The sequence below is a fragment of the Gymnogyps californianus genome, chromosome 5 (genome assembly GCF_018139145.2).
Source record: "Gymnogyps californianus isolate 813 chromosome 5, ASM1813914v2, whole genome shotgun sequence".
In the NCBI taxonomy this organism is placed as follows: Eukaryota; Metazoa; Chordata; class Aves; order Accipitriformes; family Cathartidae; genus Gymnogyps; species Gymnogyps californianus.
This window is the reverse complement of record NC_059475.1, coordinates 28,832,939-28,854,141: the sequence shown is the minus strand read 5'-3', so window position 1 is coordinate 28,854,141 and position 21,203 is coordinate 28,832,939. Positions and strand designations below refer to the sequence as shown.

Genomic DNA, 21,203 nt, shown 5'->3' with positions numbered 1-21,203 from the left:
GTGCAGAGCCAAAGGCTCTTGAGCTTGTCTGTATGGAAGGGATAACAGATAGGCTTGTCGCCCTGTTGCACTGCAACTTGAGATTTTTGGAAGCCTACACAGGGCTCTTACTTTTTCTGGCTTTCCCTTATGCAGGCCAGCTTGTAACTACCAATACTCTAATGGATCAACTTTGTTATTCACCAGAGGGCATTCTAATGTGATGTGATGGAGCAAAGCTTTCCAATGCCACCTGAAGTTTTTTTCCTCCCCAAAATGACAGGGGCTGTTAGTAATGTGAAGGTGGCAACTTTCAGAAACAAAGGAGGTTGTTCTGGGAACAACTTTGCTGTTATGAAATAAGTCTTAGTTAAACATGAGATCTGCTCTATTTGATTCTGTATCACCCCGCTCTGCTGGGAGGAAGTTTTGCGATGTTGCATGTAGTTCCCTCTCTTTTGTAGCCACTGTTATTTAGTAGTTGTAAAGCTGTATCAAACTGTCTCTGTATCCCTTCCCCTCAATTAATTTGTGAGTGTCTTTTTTTTAATTATTATTTTTAATGTGTGTATTCCAGAGAGAGAACATCTGGGGACCTTTTTTAATAATTTCACCTGCCTCTACTCTTAACAACTGGCACCAGGAGTTTGCCAGATTTGTACCTAAGTTTAAGGTAATAAGCATGTGCAAAAAAGTTCTTTCTGTTGTCTCAAAAGCAAACTGTTTTGTTCTCCTGAGTTCTTTGCCACATCTGGGTGCCTAATTACCTTGGAATTTGAAACTCTGTAATAGGCCTGATTCTGATTTTTTTTTTTCTCCATCATTCTGGTTTTTCTGGATCATTCAATTATCTAGGGCTTAAAAATGTTCTTTCTTGAATCATGTGACTTTCATTTTGCATCAGCTTAAAGACACCTCCTCAGTGAGGAATTGAAGCGGGGCAGGGAGTGGATGTTCAGTTCTAATGTGTGGGCGTGGCAGCAGATACAAGAATAATATTTCCGTCTTACATACTGTCTTTAGGGTTAGAGCAGTGTTTTCAGTCATTCGTATCAATTTGAGTAAGATGAAGATTGTATGTGAACAAAACTGAACTCTAAACAGATTAGAGGGAGAGAGAATGCAGTTGTTATTGCAGAAAAATATATAGAATAACTATAGACATACAACCAGTAATCAAGAAAAAGGGGAGAAGTGAGGCACAAATAGATAAGAACAAAAAGATTAGAAGAAAATAAATGAAGTTCTTCAGGTATATTGTGAATGTGAAAATATAGTAAGGTAGAAAGCAAGGAACAATCAGTTACTGAAAAACAGACTGCTTACCTCTTCCCCAGTGGAAAACATTGGAGTGTTGCAAAGGAAGATTTGAAAAAAATGTGTACTGCTGAAGCAGTGCTGAAATTTTAGAATTAAAGATAGGCAAAATTGTCAGAAGCTTGCAGTTACATCTGCGAAGAGGAATAGATTATAGTTTAAATATTTGAGGAGTTAACGTAGTAACCTTTGATACGAAGAGGTCTTGATCAGTTTTTTTTAAACATCTGGTTTTCTTTTTTACAGAGAACAGTAAAAGACACCTAATTATAAGAAACCAGTATACCAGTAACATCCAGGCTAATTGTTTGAATGTCTTGACTAATTAATAAGGTGGAGGAAAAGACTTGGAAGTATTACTATAAGTAGTATTTGATTTCTTGATCTGGCGTAGGGCAGTATTAAAGGACTTAACCTTTTACCAGATAGCTTGCTCTGCAGATGCTAGAACATAGTTCAACAGTGGATGATTCGAGTGACTTCTATTTTGGGATAAATGGGGATTACTGAGACTTCAAAGAAACTGATGAAGAAATAGAAATGCTTAAGTTAGTGAAGAGTTACTTTAAAAAAAACTAAAAAGAATCCATTTATGTATTTGCATAGCCCAAAATAATAGGGGCCCTGATTAAAAACTCTGAAAACATTAAAGCAGTTGGCCATTCTACCTACTTACTTTCTCTTATTTCCTTTAATCAGTTCATTGTATAGAATAGGCAAGCAACTGTTTATGCTTTCTCCTTCTCATTAATGAAATACAGAAAATGTTTCAAAAATGCGATCAGGATGCTTGTGAAAAGATAATTTTCCCTTTTTTGACTTAAAAAAGAAAATCTGTTTCTGTCATTGTATAGCTGTTCTTTGGGTGTATTGCGTAATAATGTTTACCTCATCCATGGAACAGAATATGTTTTAAAAATAAGTTTTCTAAACTTATGTTTGTCACATGTTTACAACTTTGATCAATCTTTTTCAACCAGTTTTGTTCCTGCTTCTAATCATACAGAAGTGTGTAGTCAATTATGCTTGTAGTAAATCACAGTGAATTAATTTCTTCAGGTCCATGGCAGAATATGTAAACTAAAAGGTAAATCACTTTTTGGTTAGTCTGCTTTTTTTACTAGCATCCTTATTTCAGAACAGTTGGAAGTATTCATCTGAAGGCACTTTGAAATTTGGAGCCTGTCAGTTGAAGGATGGAGATGTTTAAGACCTTTCACAACCTCAGAAACCAGCATCCCTCACTTTGTCTTAGTTGAGTGTAGTCCTTTCATCAGGCAGAAGATGGCAGTACAGTATTATCAACCAGTGACTGGTTTCAGTACACTGTAAAAGATCTGTTCTGAGTAATAGGACCCATGAAATTCTGAGCTATAAGTGGATTAACAGATTTCTCTGGCAGTAGTGCTTACTCTTTAAAACTCTTACATTAAATATGTCCAGACCAGATGTTTTACCTTTATCTCAGATTTTTGGGATTTCGGTTCTGAAATACAAAACCAACGGGACAATGGGGAATGTTAAACAGGAGAACGAGCCCACTAGTCCTGTAGGGTTAACTGTAGCAGTTGAGGGCAGCCCACTTTCTGCCATAAGCAAAGTATCATTTTTAATTTTTAGAAAAACCTGACTAGAAGGTGTAGTATGTCACTGGGTATTTTGAGATCTCAGCATAGCTTGATCTAGTCTTTGTACTAGCATAAGTTGCTTGATACCTTTGCCTGGAATGCTCTGTTTCTAAGTATTTTTAAGTACTTTCTGATTTTTCTCTGTGTTAAGAAAGATAATTTCCCTTTTTGTTGTTTTGGAGAAAGAGGTCTGTCTTTCTCATTTTGTAGAATACATAGTGTAAGATTCTACAGCAGGTATGTCTTTATTTGAAAATAATGTCTTTCTACTTTTGTACTGTTCCAGGTGCTACCTTATTGGGGAAATCCCCATGATAGAAAGGTGATCAGGAAATTCTGGAGTCAGGTAATACTGGCATGCCCATGTGCTTTGACCATCTTTGTTATTTGTGCAGAGTAAACCAGAAACTGTTGTTACACGCCTCCAAGCTAAACGATGTGTGGATACAGAGTTCTGTTTCTTTATCCCTGTAGTAGCATTTTCATTAAGATAATGAGGTAGAAGGTTTCTTTTGTGCTGGAGAGCAATACAGTACAGGGCAATTCAGGGCAGTATGGAGTTCAGTTGAAGAGACTAGACCTCTGTAAATAAAGCAGGAAGTTTCAGTGTCAAGGACTGTTTATTCTATTTGAGTAACCTAACTCAGGATGCCCAAGTCTAGCATCCCTGCAGGCCTGTCAGATTGTTCCTGATTTAACAACAGCATTTTGTAGGGTTCAATGCCTGGGTCTTGTCTGGCACATTAAGAAGCATCTGAAATTGTTCAGGGACTAATGGGCTGAAGTCCAGATCCACTAGTTGAATAACCGTGCTGTAATTAATTAAAAACATCAGCTGGGGAAAAATGCAGGAATAATGAGAAAAGATTGTGAAACAGAAGTCTGAAATTACGGTATACACAAGTGAACTCTTCACAATGTGTTTACATTATGTGGACATTTGTTTCTTATTTTGTGGTTATAGAAGACACTGTATACTCAGGATGCTCCTTTCCACGTGGTGATTACCAGTTATCAGCTAGTAGTACAGGATGTGAAGTATTTCCAGCGAGTGAAGTGGCAATATATGGTGCTCGATGAAGCGCAAGCACTCAAGAGTAGCTCCAGGTAATAAATTAACTGGAAACAAAATCTTCTCTCTGTATCAACCTCTTGAGGGAATATCAAGAAAACATCAAGATTACATAAATTGATAGAAGTTAAAATTGACACACATAAGACCTTTTAAGTGTCTAACCTAGTTAAGTATCTGTGTAAGTCCCTGACACTGGATTGATCCACTAGTGTTTTGCATTTAGATTTTCCTTCTCCAAATATGTAAAATGTAATTAAAAAGTCATTGTGGAGCAGAAACTTGTGTGGAGTACAGGACAGTTAAAACAGCGTGAAATGCTGTTCACCTTTCCTGACTACTCACAGAATTCTGCCTAGTGAACAGTCTGTAGTCTTTAGCGTGTGTTGCTTACATTGGCTCCATTAAATGCATTATTTTGATTCCTTCTTCAGTGGCACTTCCAGACACGAATGAAGGTCAGAACCCTGTGAATACTGTTGGCTGCAATAAAGCCCAATCTTTGTCATAAGACTCTGTGCCAGAAAGTTTTCTGTTTGTTTTCAAGTAATGGATTTGTCCATCTTTAGTTCTGTAATTGCTTTCCCATAACCTTTGTCCAAGTTGCCACTGTACACAGTAAGTTGAAGACTGCTTTAGATGCAGACTCATTCTGACCGAGGTCTGTCTCCAGCATTCTTTGGAAACTGCCCCTCTAAGAGGATTGTAACGTATAGCTCAGCACTCCTGCCACAGGAGCCCATATGCTTAGTGTTGTAAAGTCTGAAAAATACATGACATTCTGATTCATAATAACTGTTTCTTTTGGGGAGTTAATTATTCTGATCACAAGATTTTATTAGTATCCAAGCATTTGTATTAAAAATGAGTAAAAAGATACTTAGAAAAACAAAATAAATTATGTGTGTTTCTTGGTAATTTGTAAAAGGCTACTTCTTCCTGTAATTGTCTTTTGAAAGACTGGGGAGTAGCTGTGATAGTTTTACCCAGTGACCTCCAAAAATCATTTGAGAAGGTCACTGGAAGCAATTGGTCTTAAAATACCTTATGTTTCATATCCTTCTACAAAAAACAGTTTTAATGATTTTTCTTAATTTTATTCATCAGTGTTCGTTGGAAGATCCTACTACAGTTCCAGTGTCGAAACAGATTGTTGTTGACTGGGACCCCAATCCAGAACACGATGGCTGAGGTATTTGGGAGCTCGCAAGAGTGGAGTTTTCTTTATAACAAGAATATGTACTAAATATATGTGAACAGTTGAGAAACCTGGTGTATTTGTGTGGTTGTGGGATCGTGCTTGTAGCAAACCACTGGCAAACAAACATGGAATCAGCTCTGGGAGGGCTGATTGACAAATTTTGCAAATTTGTCAATTTTGTCATGTGCCACGCATTCAAATAAAAATAATAAAACTGAAGATACCTGATGGTTAGTAATACCTAGATTACAGGATGAAATCTAATTCTTGTGGCTTTTCCTTCTGTTGGCTGAAATCATTGTGCTGTGTTTCTCACCGCTGTCTAATGGTGTTTTGTTAAGTTGATATATCTGGCATTTGTCGGTGGTGGGGGGGGCGGGAAGAGGATATGACTGGGGTTTTGTTTAGTTTTGCCATATCTCATCATCTCTTTGCTCTTAAAGAGCTGCAAGGGTTTGGGATTCCCAATTACTTTGTCCACAGTAGGGTGACTTTTGCTGATCTGCTGTTTTCTCCTCTCCTTTTAGCTGTGGGCCCTGCTGCATTTTATCATGCCAACGCTGTTTGATTCCCATGAAGAGTTCAATGAGTGGTTTTCTAAGGACATAGAGAGCCATGCAGAGAACAAATCTGCCATTGATGAGAGTGAGTGCAGTGTGTAACTGCAGTAGTATTATATTAAAAATCTGTTGCCTTTTCCAGCTACTAATGGATAAACTTTTATCTCTCATTTTTTGTATGAGAAATGTCATCTAAAGCAGAGGGTGCATAATGGGATTGGAATGTTATGGATTATTGTCCATAGTTTATGTCAAGGTTTGTGTTTCTGACTGTAATGTAGCATGTGTAGTGAGTAGAAAAACATGTGAAAATACTGATTTTTCTACTTGTCTCCAGTCCTCCTCCTTCCCAAACACAGGATAACAAATATGTTAAATATTTGTAGGTTTCTACAGAGCACAGAATCTTGGAGATCTGAGTGTGTTACAAGCTGTAGACATAAAAATTATGACACAAAGCACTAAACACCTTTTGAGCTCCAGAAGAGAAGCATAACAATTCTTGAAAAAATATAAAAATTTTCACAGTAAATTTTAGGGGATAATTACGTGGAAAAGTCTAGTTAGGTAAAATAGCTGATTTGTAATTGGAGTAGAACACAGCACAGTTGGAACTTGTCACAAAAGTAAAGGCTTTAAGAGTTCTGGGATACCCAGAACTTTGTTTTTACAGGTTACTGTAAAGACTGCAGTTATCTGTCAATGCAGTATGCCCTGTTCTTGTGATGCTATAATTTTGGGGGGCGAGACTTAAAACTGTAATGATGTCTTTTCATGAATTAGCAATGTCTCATCTGAAACTTTCTCCTTCGCTAATAGTGAGTGATAAATTTAAGCCCATATTGTTCAGCCCAGAGGAATATAGAACACACAAAATGCTGCAGAAGTTCATTCTTTGAAGCATATCTTTAGATTCATAAGTTAAACAGTGTAGCTTAGCACTAATTTAAAAAAAGAAAAATCAACAGAAATGCCAACTTTGTGCTGTAAGAACTCATATGGGGGGAAATGGCTGAGCAGTAAGGAACTTAATTTGTAGTAGAACACTGTATAGTTTTCTTCTTTGAAGTAATTGTTCCTTCTTCCCCATTCCTTGTATTTCAGACCAGCTATCCCGCTTGCACATGATCCTGAAGCCTTTCATGTTGAGAAGAATCAAGAAGGATGTGGAAAATGAGCTGTCAGATAAGGTGAGAAAAAGTATTTATCTGGAATGAGTATTTCGACTTTATTGTCATAGCTCTGTTCTCTAATCTGGTTTTTGCAAACTTGTTTGTCAGTCTGCATTCCTGAAACTTGATTGTAGACCTTTCACGGACCTTCGGTTTCTGGCACTGCGTCCCAGTGATCTCATTAGATGTGAATGTAACTGAAGAACCCCTAATTAATAAACTTTTCTTCTAGGGAAAACATTTTGTTAACAGTTACAAATAAAAAATCTTTAAGCCTGATTAAGTTGACAGAAATATCACTAATTGAAGTGAAGGAGATTGATACAACAATGATTGGGTGATAAACATCTCCAATGGCCTTTGTGAAGGATTTAATGTGGATTTAGGATTCTTTTTGCTTGGTTGTAAAGAGCAAGAAATGCGTAGTGACGTCATACTCTGCTGTCTTGTTAGTCTCTTAATTTCATGTGGATGTTAGCAATACTGGATGATCTTGTGGTCAACATGTCCCCAGGTTTTGGGACCACTGGCTAAGAGACATCTGCTTTGTTCTGATGTGCTTATTAATTTCAAAACTAGATCTTCTCACAGGCACTGTTGTTATGTGATGCACCTGTCGTTATCATGGGCTCCTGACACCTGTTTAAGATGGCTCTAAATGGGTAACATTTTAACAGTAAGATAGTAGAATTGAGGTCAAATTTTAAGCTGATCAGCTGCAGATGTGATGTTTTCAGAGCTTCTTAAGAATTTATCTGTTTACTTAGTGGTGCTCACATACTTTCAAAGGTCTGTCCCCTACATCATTACCTAAGCCTTCCAAAACACCTATCGGTTAAGTCCTTCCCAGGTTGGATCCTGAAACACAGATATGAATGCACTGCCTATATATGTATTTTTTGAGAAAGTTATGTTTCCCTTAAGATATGTTTCTCTCTGCTTTGTGTGTACTGATGTGGTCATCCTCCATTTCAGAGATAGAAAAGGCTAAATCTTCATTCCTATTTTGCAGATCGAAATTCTTATGTACTGCCAGCAGACAAGTCGACAGAAACTGTTGTACCAAGCTCTGAAAAACAAAATCTCTATTGATGACCTCCTGCAGTCCTCAATGGGCACTACTCAGCAAGCACAGACCACCACTAGTAGTCTCATGAATCTAGTCATGCAATTCAGGAAGGTAAGGCTATTTTGAATAATAATTTTAAACAAGTATAATCATTCATTAGCACAGAACTAAAATATTGTTTCTAGAAAACACCATATAAAAAAATTTTCTGGCATAGGCAAGCAAATTTGCGTGCAGTTCGGTTGTGTTTCTGATGCAGTGTAGCATGATGTTGGGGTATAAGAGCTTCAGCCAAATGGTGCGTGCATGTGCTAACTGGTTTGGTTCCAAATGGTTTGGTGAAGGAAATCATTCACTTGGGAAGAAGAGGCAATAGCTGTTATGTGAATAGGAACAGATGATGCAGTATTGAAATTTGAGTAGATATACTAAAATAGCTGTGACATACTAATCAATATTAAAGTTTTAGTGATCAATAGTCGCAGTTGATTTGGGATGTAAATGCTGCATCAGGCTAAATTAATTACTCCCAGTGTTTGACATGCTCTCTTTCTTATAGGTATGCAATCACCCAGAGCTGTTTGAGCGACAAGAAACTTGGTCTCCATTTCACATCTCCCTAAAGCCATACCAGATTTCAAAGTTCATCTACCGTCATGGACAGATCAGGGTCTTTAACCACTCACAGGACAGGCAAGCCTACTCCACTTCCTCTCCAGCTTAGCATATTTAGTATTATTACTTAGACTTATTTTAGCTTTGTAAGTGCTAATTAACTCCCTTACCTGAGGTACTTAAATGACATTGGCCAAGTGATGCATTCCTAGTTTTCTTTCATTCATTCAGCTGTTAAGTATCTGATATCTGATGCTCTTTCTTGGTGGAATCCTGATCATCAAATATCCCTTTCATTGAATAAGACAGTCAGGAAGAGGAATTTAGAGTTGTTGCTGATGATGTGTAATAGAATTAAGCTTTAAAAGAATTCTTAAAAAAAACCCCAAAAACCCTGGTTTCCCTTCAGTGAGTTTTCATGTTTAAGGAAGCTATCAGTATCTGCCTGTTGTGACATGGTATATTGTGAGCATCTACTAGTGCCTTGACAGCTTTTAATGCTTACCTTGGATGAATAGAAGCTGCCCAAGTGCAGTTTGCTGTTTTCTCCGACTGTGGCAATTCCTGATTAATTTTGTTTGCATTCAGTTACGAGAAGTGCTCAGGGCAGATGAGAAAGCCATGTTTGAAGATGAGACTAACTGTTCTACGGCATAAAATACAATTCCAGAACAATGGTGTGTCTCGGTGTCAAATTAACAGTAGTGCATGTGGACTGATGATGCCTTTCTCTTACTGCCATGCAATTCCAGATATCCAGAATGCTGAAATACTTACAACGAAGAACTGAATGTTACTCTGCATTTTCTGCTGATTGTGTGTGATTGAACATTGTATGTGTTAACACCTTCTTAGTGATTTTATTTGGTTTTGTTGCTTTCGTTTTCAGGTGGTTACGGGTTTTACTTTCGCCATTTGCACCAGACCACATCCAGCATTCTCTCTTCCATAGGAAGGGTAGGTTTACAGTCCTGGGAAGCAAGTTGGATTGCACTCTTGCATGTGATGTTGTAATATGTCTTATTCAGGGGGAAGGACTGAAAGGCCAGATCAGTTAGTCCTCTGAGGTAATCTGATTAGAATTTGTTAGAATTTGTACTTGTACATATACTTCATTTGCTCAATGAGGAAAGGATGGAAGCAGTTGGATGAATAATCTATGGACAACTTGTTATTTAGTCACTGCTTAATCCTACTACAGTCTCTTGTTCCATTCCTACTGTCTTGTTTCAACTTACTTCAAGGAATTAATGCTGCCTTTTTAGTCTAATGTGAATTTTCCACAAATTCAATTCAGAGAAATCTTGGATTCATTTCAGTACACTCTGTATTGTATGTTAAACTGCCAACTTCTCTTTCAAGTAAAAAGTAGATGAGATACAAGTGACCCAGGATCTAATCAATGAGCAAAAAACCCACATAAGCTGCTTATATTGACAAATACAATTTATTATTATAGATGATTGAATTTTTTTTGCTAAAAAGAGCTAGCTAGATTGCTCAGCTGCTGGGGTGGGAAAAATTTTGGGAGAAGAAAGCAAGAGAGAGACTGGCTGCATTACTATGCTGAAATCTGTTAGCATAGACCTGTTCAGCTATGCAAAACACTTTTCAATTAAGAAGAACCAGATGCAGCTACAGGAGTCTGCACTTGTCTGTAACTAATTTCCATGTGTCTTGCTGATTATTCTGGTCTCTGGTTTGGTATTCATAATAGGCTTTTTGTTGGGGACCCTTTTTGGCATACCATAAAAGGAAAATAATTTTGGGAATATAATTTTTGTGCAGAAGTTAAAAAATAAAAAGATATGAATGGTATTGGGGATACACAGTGCACATGGGTGGGCCTGAAAGGCTTGCTTCATTAACAGTGGAACATACCTCTCCTGCTCCCTACCCCTCACTGCAGTGTATCCATCATCCTCACCATATCTGTTGCATCCTTATCCCCATACTCACATTTCCCTACCAGTTCCTAGATCTCCTGTAGGAGTCACCCGTTTGACTGACTGGCTGGGTGAGAGGGAGCATGTTTGGCAGGCATCCTGAGGTATGCGTGTTCTGGTCAGCTGTCTGGCAGATACGTGTTTGGATTCGCAAACATGCATGCTGCCTATTGATTCTTAGTAGGCGAAATCAATGTCCTTACTGGCTGCATGGTTTTCTGGCCTAGAACGTATTTGTCTTGGTAACTGCCCTTCTCTTGCCCAGACTGGAAAATGAACTGGAACTTGGAGTCAGGCAACAGCAGAAATTCAGATTAAATTTTCAGTATTTCTAAAAGATCTAGGTTAAATTAGGATCTCCTGTCTATTCACCTAGATTTGTCATATGTCAGAGAATGTGTATCTTGAATTGATGAAACAAATTTATTGTTTTCAGCTAGAGTGTCTGTGAAATGTGTTGGCCTAACTTCAGTATTTCTGTGACATAGGCATAAATGAAGAAAGCTGTTTTTCTTTCCTCCGGTTTATTGATGTCTCTCCAGCAGAAATGGCAAACCTCATGAATCAGGGACATTTAGCCAGGTGAGGACAACTTTTTTTTTTCTCTCTTTTCATAATTATAGGAAAAGTACAGATGATGTTAGAGGCATCTCTCTGTAAACCTGCATTTTCTATGCTTCCTAATACTATCATTTGTCTATTGTTATCTAATATTATAGCAACTTCTAGAGTGTTCCTCCAGGTATAGGACACCATTATGCAAGGCAATTTTTATGCCTCTGTCAAAAGAAAACCTCTGTTGCAAAGATTTGACATTGTAAATACACAAGATGGTCGAAGGGCAACAGAAGAGTTTGCTTAGGATCACGCTGTAGGTTCCTGGCATTATCAAGCACAAAATCCAGACTTCTGAAGGCCAGTTTATTGCAATGCTTACCAATTGCAGTTGAGCATACGTTTTAACACACGTGGAATAAGCTTGTGCTGTGATAGTTGTTCTTCAGCTCCGAGCCATATTGTCTACTTTCCACGTGCCCTGTTTTTAATATGGAATGGAATTCCAAGGTATAGGCTTAGGATAATAGATTTTTAGCATTGTGAACTGTATTATCTTGGAAAGGTAGGTGACCTGTTTAAGTTATAGTGTACTCTGCAATGGACAGTACTCTGATTGAAGTTAGATAGTGACTGTAAGAAATTTGAGATTAAAAGCAAGTCTTTATTAATAAATAAAGGTGTTTTGCTTAGGGGTTTGTAAGTGTAATATTCTTTTATTGTTGTGATTATTTTGGACTACTGTTTCTTGTCTGTGTTTCAGTAACATAAGACAAATTTCTCTTGATCTATCTGAATGATCTTTGTGATAAATTCTGCATTCATTATGCAGGTTGTTATGAATAATTTATATATGGAGCAATTTACGGAGAAGTCAGAGTGCAGTTTTAAGTAGTAGTGGCTAACTCGGGCTCGACCCTTTTAAACAAAGTGCTTCAAAGTGTATTCTGATTTAATCTCTTAGGTTCGGTTAAGCCACCTTAAAAAAATTGAAATAAGAGTAACATAATTGGAAGATGCAAGATAGCAAAAATTATTTCCTTTAAGTCAGGATACTGTAAGCATGAAATTCTGAAAAAACATTTGTGTCAAATAGAGTTATGTTGTAAATGTACTCAAGCCTTTCTTTCACAAAGCAGTGAATAAATGTATCTACTGTGTTTTGTTTCAGATGGTTAGCTCTTTTCCTGTCTCTGAAAGCATCCTACAGGCTCCATCACATGCGCTCCTGGACGGAGACAGAAGGGGAGAAACAGCAGGGGACACATTTTCTGAGGAACAGGGATTTCTTGCTTGACGTAGATTTCCCGCTGTCTTTCCCTAACTTGCACAGCTGCACTTTGCTGCAGGTAAGCAGAATCTCTATGATGTGGAGACGCTAGCAAATCCTCATGAGTGAGAAATGATGAAAACCCTTCTGTCCTTATAAAACAGAGGAAAACAAACTTGGAAACAGGATGACTTTATTATCAGCTGTATTAGATATAGTTAATAAAGTTCAGAGTGCTGAACAGAAAAATAGTTTAACTGCTGTCTTCCTGCCATGTGGTGATACGTTTCAAACCTTGATATAAAAAATAAATCAGTTGAATTAGAAGTCTTAAAAAATTACTGGAGCAACAGAACTAGACTCAGGATTTGTCAGGGATAGATTCTACATGTAAGTTTGAGTTTTGTAATGTTTTTCTACTTGTAAGATGCTTGTTTTCTGACTGAAATTAACTCTTTTCTTATCAAATTCAATACATTGTTGTAGCAACTGGGGAAAGCAGAGACTTCAGCCTAGCAGTGTTTCAGAGTTGGTGGACAAGTATTGTCAATGGTGTCTTTCTACTCTGAAATTTGCTTCTGCTGCTGTCTGGTAGACTCCAAATGTGTTCATCTTACTGTGTAATGCAAGGTCATTTTCTCTAATCTTTTGCCTGGGATGTGTGTGAAGGTTTTGTCTTTTTATGACTAAATTGCTGTTGATTTCCTGAGTTAGGTTATAGCTCCATTGATTCGTTTCACTGGGAAGTAAGTTCACAAAAGTGCTAGCATAGAATCAGGAAAGCATCTAGGACAGTTAGCAGATATGCAGTAAAAAGATCTTTTCTGAAACAGTGAGATCGTGCCAAATTTCTCTAGGGAATATTGCTTCTGGTCATGAGTCTGGAAGGGGAAAGGAGATAGCCAGAATTCAATTGAATAGCATGTAGAGGAAGTTGAAATTGAAGACGCATAAGCAGTAGGAAACCAACTTTGGACTTGGTGTCATGTTTTGCAGTGTTAACAGCAAAGCCAACAAAATGAGTTGTCCTAGTTATCAAACAAAGAGCAAGCCAACTGAGTGTGTATGCCAGTTAACTCTGGCTGTGCTGGTGTTTAAATATTCTGTGTTTCCGTGTCTAGCTTGATAAAATGTCTACGCTATATGGATTTGCTTTCAGTTAGTTTTTTTGAGATTACATTCAGCTGTTTGTATACTGATTGTGTAATGCTTATGTCTGAAACTATACTGTAGCTCTGTCCTCTCATTGATATGGTTAAGGAAAACTTGTGTGGTATTGTAAATGTTGCAGCCTAGCGGTAAAGGAGTAGAAGATGGTATGAGAAGTTGTATGCACTTACAGACGGTAGCATTCATTTTTACATTTGTAGAAAGACAATCCAGATCTTTACATAGCCTTTGGGTTAGTGTGTATAAATATTAAAATGAAAGTTGTTATATTTTCTTAAAGAACAGAAGGTGAGTTAACATTATAGATATTAAATATGAGATGTGGAATATGCACATGTAGGTTTTAATATTAATAATGAAATGTAAAGCATTTGGATAGGCTACAGACCTACCTGTACCGCAACCTGGCAAGACTTAAACATAATTTGGTTTCTCCAAATAGCTTCTGTTCTTTGAGGAAGTCATTACTTGTGTCTCAGGGGGTCCCAGTGCTGTGACTGTGTGTAACTAGTGACGGGTGTAACTAGTACCTTTTACATAGAAAACAGCCAGCTGAGGAGCAGAGTTCATCAGTGTGTGCAATACAGCGCATTTGTGATAACCGCAGTAAATCTGAAGGAAGTTTAGCCATACAGTTATGACAGATTTAGAACTGTTTTCTAACCTGCGTGTTAGACAAATTACCACCTGAAGTCACTTTAAAATAAGCTATGTTTGCAGAATTTTGTTTGTACAGCTTACATATAGAACATCTTAAAAAAAAAAAAAAAAAAAAAGCCGCAAAACCAAAGGGAGAGTTGAAAAACAACCTGCCCTTTACATGCCTGTCTTTTAGCAGCATGCATCATTGTGAGTGAAAATTAATTCACTTTTTTTTAATCTTAGCCCAAATTTGAGAAACTTTCAACGTAAAATTCCCCGAGGCTTCCTCTAGGGCTTAATAAGATAGTAACATGCAGGGAGTGAGGAGGGGGAGAAAGAGAGGAAAAAGGAAATGGCATAAATCTGGAAAGGCTTTTCTTAACTGCTCAGATCAGCATTTCCGATTTAAGAGACAAAATATGAAAATAAGTCAGTAGACAAAAAAACACATTTATTTTTAATGGATCTTTCTGAAATTGAGGTAACATCTGTCTAAAGATAGTATGAGTTTCTTCATGTAAACACAGAAATCCCTTGCAGTGTGAGGTCTCTTCATTCCCCTTACTCAGCACCTCCACAACATGTGTATTAATTTGTATACATTGATTTAAATTAATATAAAATCTGGTCTGTTGAGATGAACTCTTCTCTCCTTTGCTTTCCTAATTGTCTTTCTATAAAAAAATTAGGAGTGTTAATGACCTTAAGATGCTGGTAGCAATCACCCATATTTATGTGCAGCTCTGTTTGCAATATAGAAAAGCCTCTTTCAACACATACTTTGGATTGCATGGTTGCAGTAGATGTATACATTCTTATTTTTTAACAATCAGCCTCTTCGGTTCTTGGCTTTGTTGTACTAAGGTATATGATCCATTTCAGAGCTGTGGCTGTGTTCAGTTCTGTAACCTTACCCAGTCTTTTCCATGTATGTGACTGATGGGAAGCTGGTTTCTGCTGTCCCTGTTATATCTGGTGTCTGCTCTGTTCATGAATATTTAAGGGCTGCGTATGTCAGGGAATTCAGAGAGGGATGTTTCTTATTGGACCTGCTCATAATCTGTACACGGGAAGCATGGCGCTGAAAACCAGATTAATGCTGGTCGAGAAGACCTACTTCTAATACTGCGTCTATACAAAAATAATATTTTTCTCTTATTTTGGATACCTTCTTGGAAGTTTTCCTTTATGTTTCTTCCCGGGTACTTCTAATTGGACTAAAGCCATCTTTGATGGCTCTTTGATATTGTCTTCCAAAAGAGAATTAAATAACAAACTTGCATAGGTTTGGAATTACAGTTTGTTAGCTTCCTCTCTATCCACTTCTTGTATTCTCACTTTCCAGGAAATAAAGTTACCAAACCTCTCTAATGACCAGGGCCACAGTCAGTATGCCAATGCTTGCTGTCGTAAGACTTACTGGAAAGCTCTTGTGACTGCATGCAATGCTGATTCCTCTTCGTAACATCAGCTGTACACCCAGTGTGTGGGCCAGGGCTGGGGAAGAGAGGGACTTTGAGCTAAAGCAGTTGTTCTGAGTCTGCCTAGTAGCCTGCTGTTGCTGAGAGGGAAGTCACTCTTCCCCTCTGACTGTTGCTGTCCTTTCTTTACTCCCTGCTGCTGAATCCTGCCTCTGCTGATGTGGGCTTGCACTGTCACATCCCTGTGTGAGCCCACTGCAGAAAACTTTCTATTTTCATGGCTGTTGAATTTGTTCTTTGATTAGATGTGTAGCTAAATAGGCTTCTGGAGGGGTATGACAGCTGATAAAACTAGCACAAGAAGTGGCACAAATACGTCATGGGAAGGGACTCCCCCTTTTCAGCAGCATGCTGGTGCTTTGTTGCTACTGTTTCTGGTCTTCAGATGAGTAAGCCAGCATTCACATCTGTTGTCCACAGCCATGTACTCCCAGCCTTGCATTTCCCACTCTGCTGTTTCAGCACACAGCCTGTTTTACCAGGTGGTGAAACAGATCACAAAACTAACTTGGAGTGAAGGGGCAAGGGTTTGTTTTCATCTTGATCAGCATCTTAATGAGTACATACAGCTAGGCCAACAAGAAGAGGCTCTGCGGGGACAGGAGTGAACATGTGAAGCAGTTGTTGCTTAAGCCAGCGTTACTGATAAAGAATTGCCAGCTGAGTAAGAGTCTGTTTTTGGGATCACTTCACATTATCCAGTGTGGCCCAAGCTTCGACCTGTGCTTTTTAGCCCTGCTGAGTGTCAGTGAAAGGCTATTGTCAGCTCTTTCTGCTCTCACCTTTTATACAGAGGAGCAGATGTTCAGTCAGAGAGTATGAACCTTATTTTTGCCAGCTCCAGACCACGAGTCACACAGGTAGCAGCTGAAAGACCCACTTACGTGCTAGGATTGACTAATTGTATTTCTTAGGTGTTGCTAGCACGTATGTACAGTAAGACTATTTTTCTCCCTTGTCAGCAGGTTCCAAAATATATGTGCTAGCCATCTGCATCTTGCCCAGTGCATCTACATCTGGAAACAGAAAGGGCCTAGAATGCATGATCCATAATAGACTACTGCTGTGGATGTTTCCTAGCATTTTTTGACGTATATAGGAATGCGTATACCCAGTGTACGACATGATATACAAGGTGTCTGCTTCTGTCATGTACCCTGATGTTTAGGACTTCAGACACTGGGATTTTAGAAAATTGGGAGGCTCTGTAAAGTAAAAGTAGCATGCAGTTGATTTTAGTGCATTAGGAACTGGGGCAGAACAATGCCAAAGCTTTAGATACTGTTTACATTTTACTTAAGTGAACTGCTAGAATTGTCAGGAGGGCACATCCTGTGATCTATGGCAGTGACAGGTATACCTCTTAATGTTTCTAAAATTGTCGCTTGTTTCCTATAGCATGCAGAATAATGCTCTGCATACTGTGGGAAACAATTATACATAACAATAACAATTGGTTACTATGAATATAGAAGTGTCAGAATAAAAACTAAGTAGCAAAAATGGCTTAATCTATAAGCAGTTTATTTCATTGTTTGATGCAGATATTTACAATAAAAAAAGTGTTGTGGTTTAACCCCAGCCAGCAACTCAGCACCACGCAGCCGTTTCCCCCTCCCCCTCCCAGTGGGGTGAGGAGGAGGAAAGCAAAGGAAAAAAAAAAGTAAAACTCGTGGGTTGAGATAAGAACAGTTTAATAACTAAAGTAAAATATAATACTAACAATAGTAATAATGAAATATAATAATAATAGTAATGAAAAGGAATGCAACAAAAAAAGGAAGGGGGGGGGGAAGGAAAAAAACCAGTGATGCACAATGCAATTGCTCACCACCCGCTGACCGATGCCCAGTTAGTTCCCGAGCCGCGATCCGCCCCTCCCGGCCAACTCCCCCCTGTTTATATACTGGGCATGACGTTCCATGGTATGGAATACCCCTTTGGCTAGTTCAGGTCAGCTGCCCCAGCTCTGCTCCCTCTCAGCTTCTTGCACACCTGCTTGCTGGCAGAGCATGGGAAACTGAAAAGTCCTTGACTTAAGATAAGCACTACTTAGCAACAACTAAAACATCAGCGTGTTATCAACATCATTCTCACACTAAATCCAAAACACAGCACTGTACCAGCCACTAAAAAGAAAGTCAACTCTGTCCCAGCCGAAACCAGGACAAAAAGGAAATATAATAACTGGTGCAAGCAAAGAAAATTTAGTTTTCTTTTCTGTTATTTTTCTGTGTAGAGTTGAGCATCTTCAAAGAGCTCTCCTTTCTTTAAACTACAGTGTCATTTCAGTGCCCCCAGTTGAGTCGGTATATTTTTCTCTATCAAAAGGACATTGATACACTTGTGGCAAATTCCAGGTTTTATACATGGGTGTGTTCATGTGTGTGAGTAATCATGCTAGCACCTTGAAAGTCTTCAGGATAAAATTCAGAGCCATTTTTCACAGGAAGGGAAGAAAAGGTTGGAAAAGATGAAAGTCCAAAGATACCAGTCCAGTCTCATTTAGAGTCTTAATTTTTTTCTCTGCCAAATTTCATTTTACCCATGCTTCAGAATAGATAAAGGAGTAGCTAGAAAACAGCTTGAGGGTCCGACCTACTAGAATATTCCCATACTTCCTTCATTATAAAAGCTAAGGTCAAAAGGTTCAAAGAAGGAAAGACTTGTTTTTGGTTCCAACTGAGTGTAAAGGCAAGTATTGATACGAGCTATTCTGATTTCAACCATTTCAGGAGCTGAATGTTCTGATAATAACACAAAAGATCCTGTACGTTGTCACTGCAGAAGATGTGCAGAGTTTCGTTTTTCAAAGAGAAATATTTGGTTAATGTCTTTTGTCAGTCTTTCTCATGGGTAGTTACAAGATTTAAGGGGAGTTTTTGTTTATAGACATAGTAACTTCTTAATTTTGTTTTCAGAACCTTGTGTTCAGTAGCCACTGTAAAGCAGTTACTGGCTATTCAGATCATGTCATACATCGAAGGAGATCAGCTACCTCATGTGTACGGTGCTGCCAGGTGACTGAGCTGCCGTCCTTCCTGTGCATAGCCAGTCCACGGGTAAGTCCAAGTTTAGTTGTAAATCATGTGTTTTCTATTGTGTTTTAAATCTTGTTAGAATTGTGTCTTAGGAACAGGATGATCTATTAGTTTCTTTTGGTTGGGTAAAACTGTTGTGAGGATATCCTTTTGCTACAGTATTCAATAGTGGGTTTTTTCATAGGGGAAGTGACTGTAATGTGTACTGAAGGGAAAAGGAAAGTTGTAAGATGCACCCAACAGGAGTTATTCTGAGATACGTAGATTTCACTTTCTCTCCTAGTACTAAAAGCAGTAAAATTACAGAAGAGATTGTCAAGTAGATTATTCCCCAGTAATCGAAGGGGGAGATGTAGGTATGATATGAACAGAATGGGTTGATTGGTTAACTCTGATGACAAAAGGGGGCTGAAGAGCAATGCTTTATTGAAAAGGATGTTCATTTTCTCTCATTGCGTCAGCTTACGCTCCAAAAAGGAAACACCAAATTGCAGTATATAAGGATTACTCGAGTTGACATTTTCTAAATCTTTTGGATATTAAGTGGTACTGCTTGGGATTGTCCATCAACTATTAACTGAATTTTGAAATTACTTTAGCTGAAGCTTCCTGGGTTGACACAAGAGACCTTCATAAGTCTGTGGCTATTGTTTTCGTTCCATGTTGTTGGATCTTGACAAAGCTGGACAAAATGTACTTACATTAGCAGGCTATCCAGATGCTATATTCTTTAGTTACTGTTGATGTTATTGCTGTAGGCTTGATCAAATGGGACTGCATGTGCAATTTTACATTGGCATCTGGAGAAGGGAGGATGGCAAGTAAGACTGCTTATCGCCTGTGTGCTGCTCCTCGAGCTGAATTCATCTGTGCCTGCAGCTCTAGGGGCCAGGAATCCAAATGAATTCTCAGTCACATATCAACCCCCAGTCACAACATATTACCTGGTTCAAGAACAAGCAGTTATTCAGAGTAAATTGTGAAAACCACTTCTCCTTCAGATTCCTTTGATTTGTTGCCCTTTGTACTTAAATTTGCATTGCAGATGAATATGTTGAATACTTCCTATACATTAGGAAGGGAGGAGAGGAGCTCAGAAGGCTACATAAGAAGGGGAAGGGAAACACGAGGAGAGATATCCGACATACATTCTAGTGAATACAAGTTGCTTGTTTTGGCTTGGCTGGTGTATAAAAATGATTAAGTGGAGGCATGGCTTTTTGTTTCTAGGAATACAAAGACTTAATTTTACGCTTGTTAGAAACTTTTGGCAGGAGTGTAGAAGACCTGAAACAGCAGAAAGAGCACATATGTTCTCAGAAACGATAGCCTTCTGTTGTTGTTTGACCTGTGATGAATTTTGGGAAGTTAATGGAGCGAATGATAGAAATGGGAGCGTATGTTTATGTAGCGGGGGGGGGGGGTGGGCTTTAGTGTTGTAGTTTTCTTTCTATGCAGGCAATTTTCCTGAGTACAGACAGGCCTCAATCACAGAAAAAAGTAACTTGGAGGATGGATCTTGTATTCTTGTATTCATTAAGAAGCTGATTAATTTGGTTTAGAGTAATATTGTTTGGTTTAGTTTAGCAGTTCAGTAGATCCCAGTGTGTCAGAGGTATTGTAGTGAGAAGTGGTTTTGGGCATCTCACAGCATCTGAAAGGTTAATTTTGCATGGAGGAAGCATTTTACAGTTACCCTAACTAAACTAAGTTATTGAATTTAAAGTGGCAATGCATTCATATATCCCTATCACTATATTTTTTGGATGTATTTCTGAACCATGACTGTTACATTCCATCAGTTTGACAAAAACTTGTTGACATAGGAGGGTTTGGTACTAAAGACTACCCTACCTTTTGTTACGAGTAAAACCACAAAAACAGACCTGGAAAAAAACCTAAAAAACTGCGCCATGACAAAAAGGAGAGAGGAAGAGCATGAACAAGCTTGAATGGAAGATTTTTTTTTTTAATCTGTTGCAGAAATGTGTTGGTTTTTCTTGTAAGGCCATGTAAAAGATGCAGAGCTCTACCCTAGAAGTGTATGTATGCATTTAAAAAAGTGTGGAGCTGACAGTAAAGATAGCCTTATGTCCTCAGATGTCAGTCAGTGTTACACAGGCTTACTTCCTACATGGGAAGATTTGTTCTTGTTAATGTAAAAATTGCACTGAGACACGCATATGTCTCAAGATTGTCTCCTACTAGCTCTTCCTTTAGGTGAGGTATTACTGAAATGTAGCTTGTAGAATTTTATGATGTGACTTTATTTTTCTTTTAAAAATCCTAGTGTATGAATCTCCATATTGATTTCAGTAGATAAGCCACGTTTCTGTGTCAGAAATTAGTCTGCTCTGTTTTGTGTGTAGTGGCTGCCTGTCCTAGAGGTGTCCTGGAAATAGATATGACAAGTTGTCTGTTCTTGAAAGAGTATTTATTCCGATCTATCCAGTGTAGAAATATGAACTGAAATGTGGTGGTTAAT

At 38.3% G+C, this 21,203-nt stretch overlaps 1 protein-coding gene across 2 annotated transcripts in view; it reads left to right on the top strand.

The window, feature by feature from the left end:
• Window positions 1-21,203, top strand: part of INO80 (INO80 complex ATPase subunit) — a 65,586-nt gene that overhangs the window by 21,435 nt on the left and 22,948 nt on the right. For both annotated transcript variants that reach the window (XM_050896774.1, XM_050896773.1), the window contains exons 14-25: window positions 557-652; window positions 3,211-3,270; window positions 3,889-4,031; window positions 5,104-5,188; window positions 5,725-5,842; window positions 6,862-6,947; window positions 7,942-8,109; window positions 8,558-8,691; window positions 9,503-9,570; window positions 11,048-11,141; window positions 12,286-12,463; window positions 18,599-18,739. In XM_050896774.1, the coding sequence (XP_050752731.1) occupies window positions 557-652; window positions 3,211-3,270; window positions 3,889-4,031; window positions 5,104-5,188; window positions 5,725-5,842; window positions 6,862-6,947; window positions 7,942-8,109; window positions 8,558-8,691; window positions 9,503-9,570; window positions 11,048-11,141; window positions 12,286-12,463; window positions 18,599-18,739 (1,371 nt within the window). The remainder of the gene's footprint in view (window positions 1-556; window positions 653-3,210; window positions 3,271-3,888; window positions 4,032-5,103; window positions 5,189-5,724; window positions 5,843-6,861; window positions 6,948-7,941; window positions 8,110-8,557; window positions 8,692-9,502; window positions 9,571-11,047; window positions 11,142-12,285; window positions 12,464-18,598; window positions 18,740-21,203) is intronic.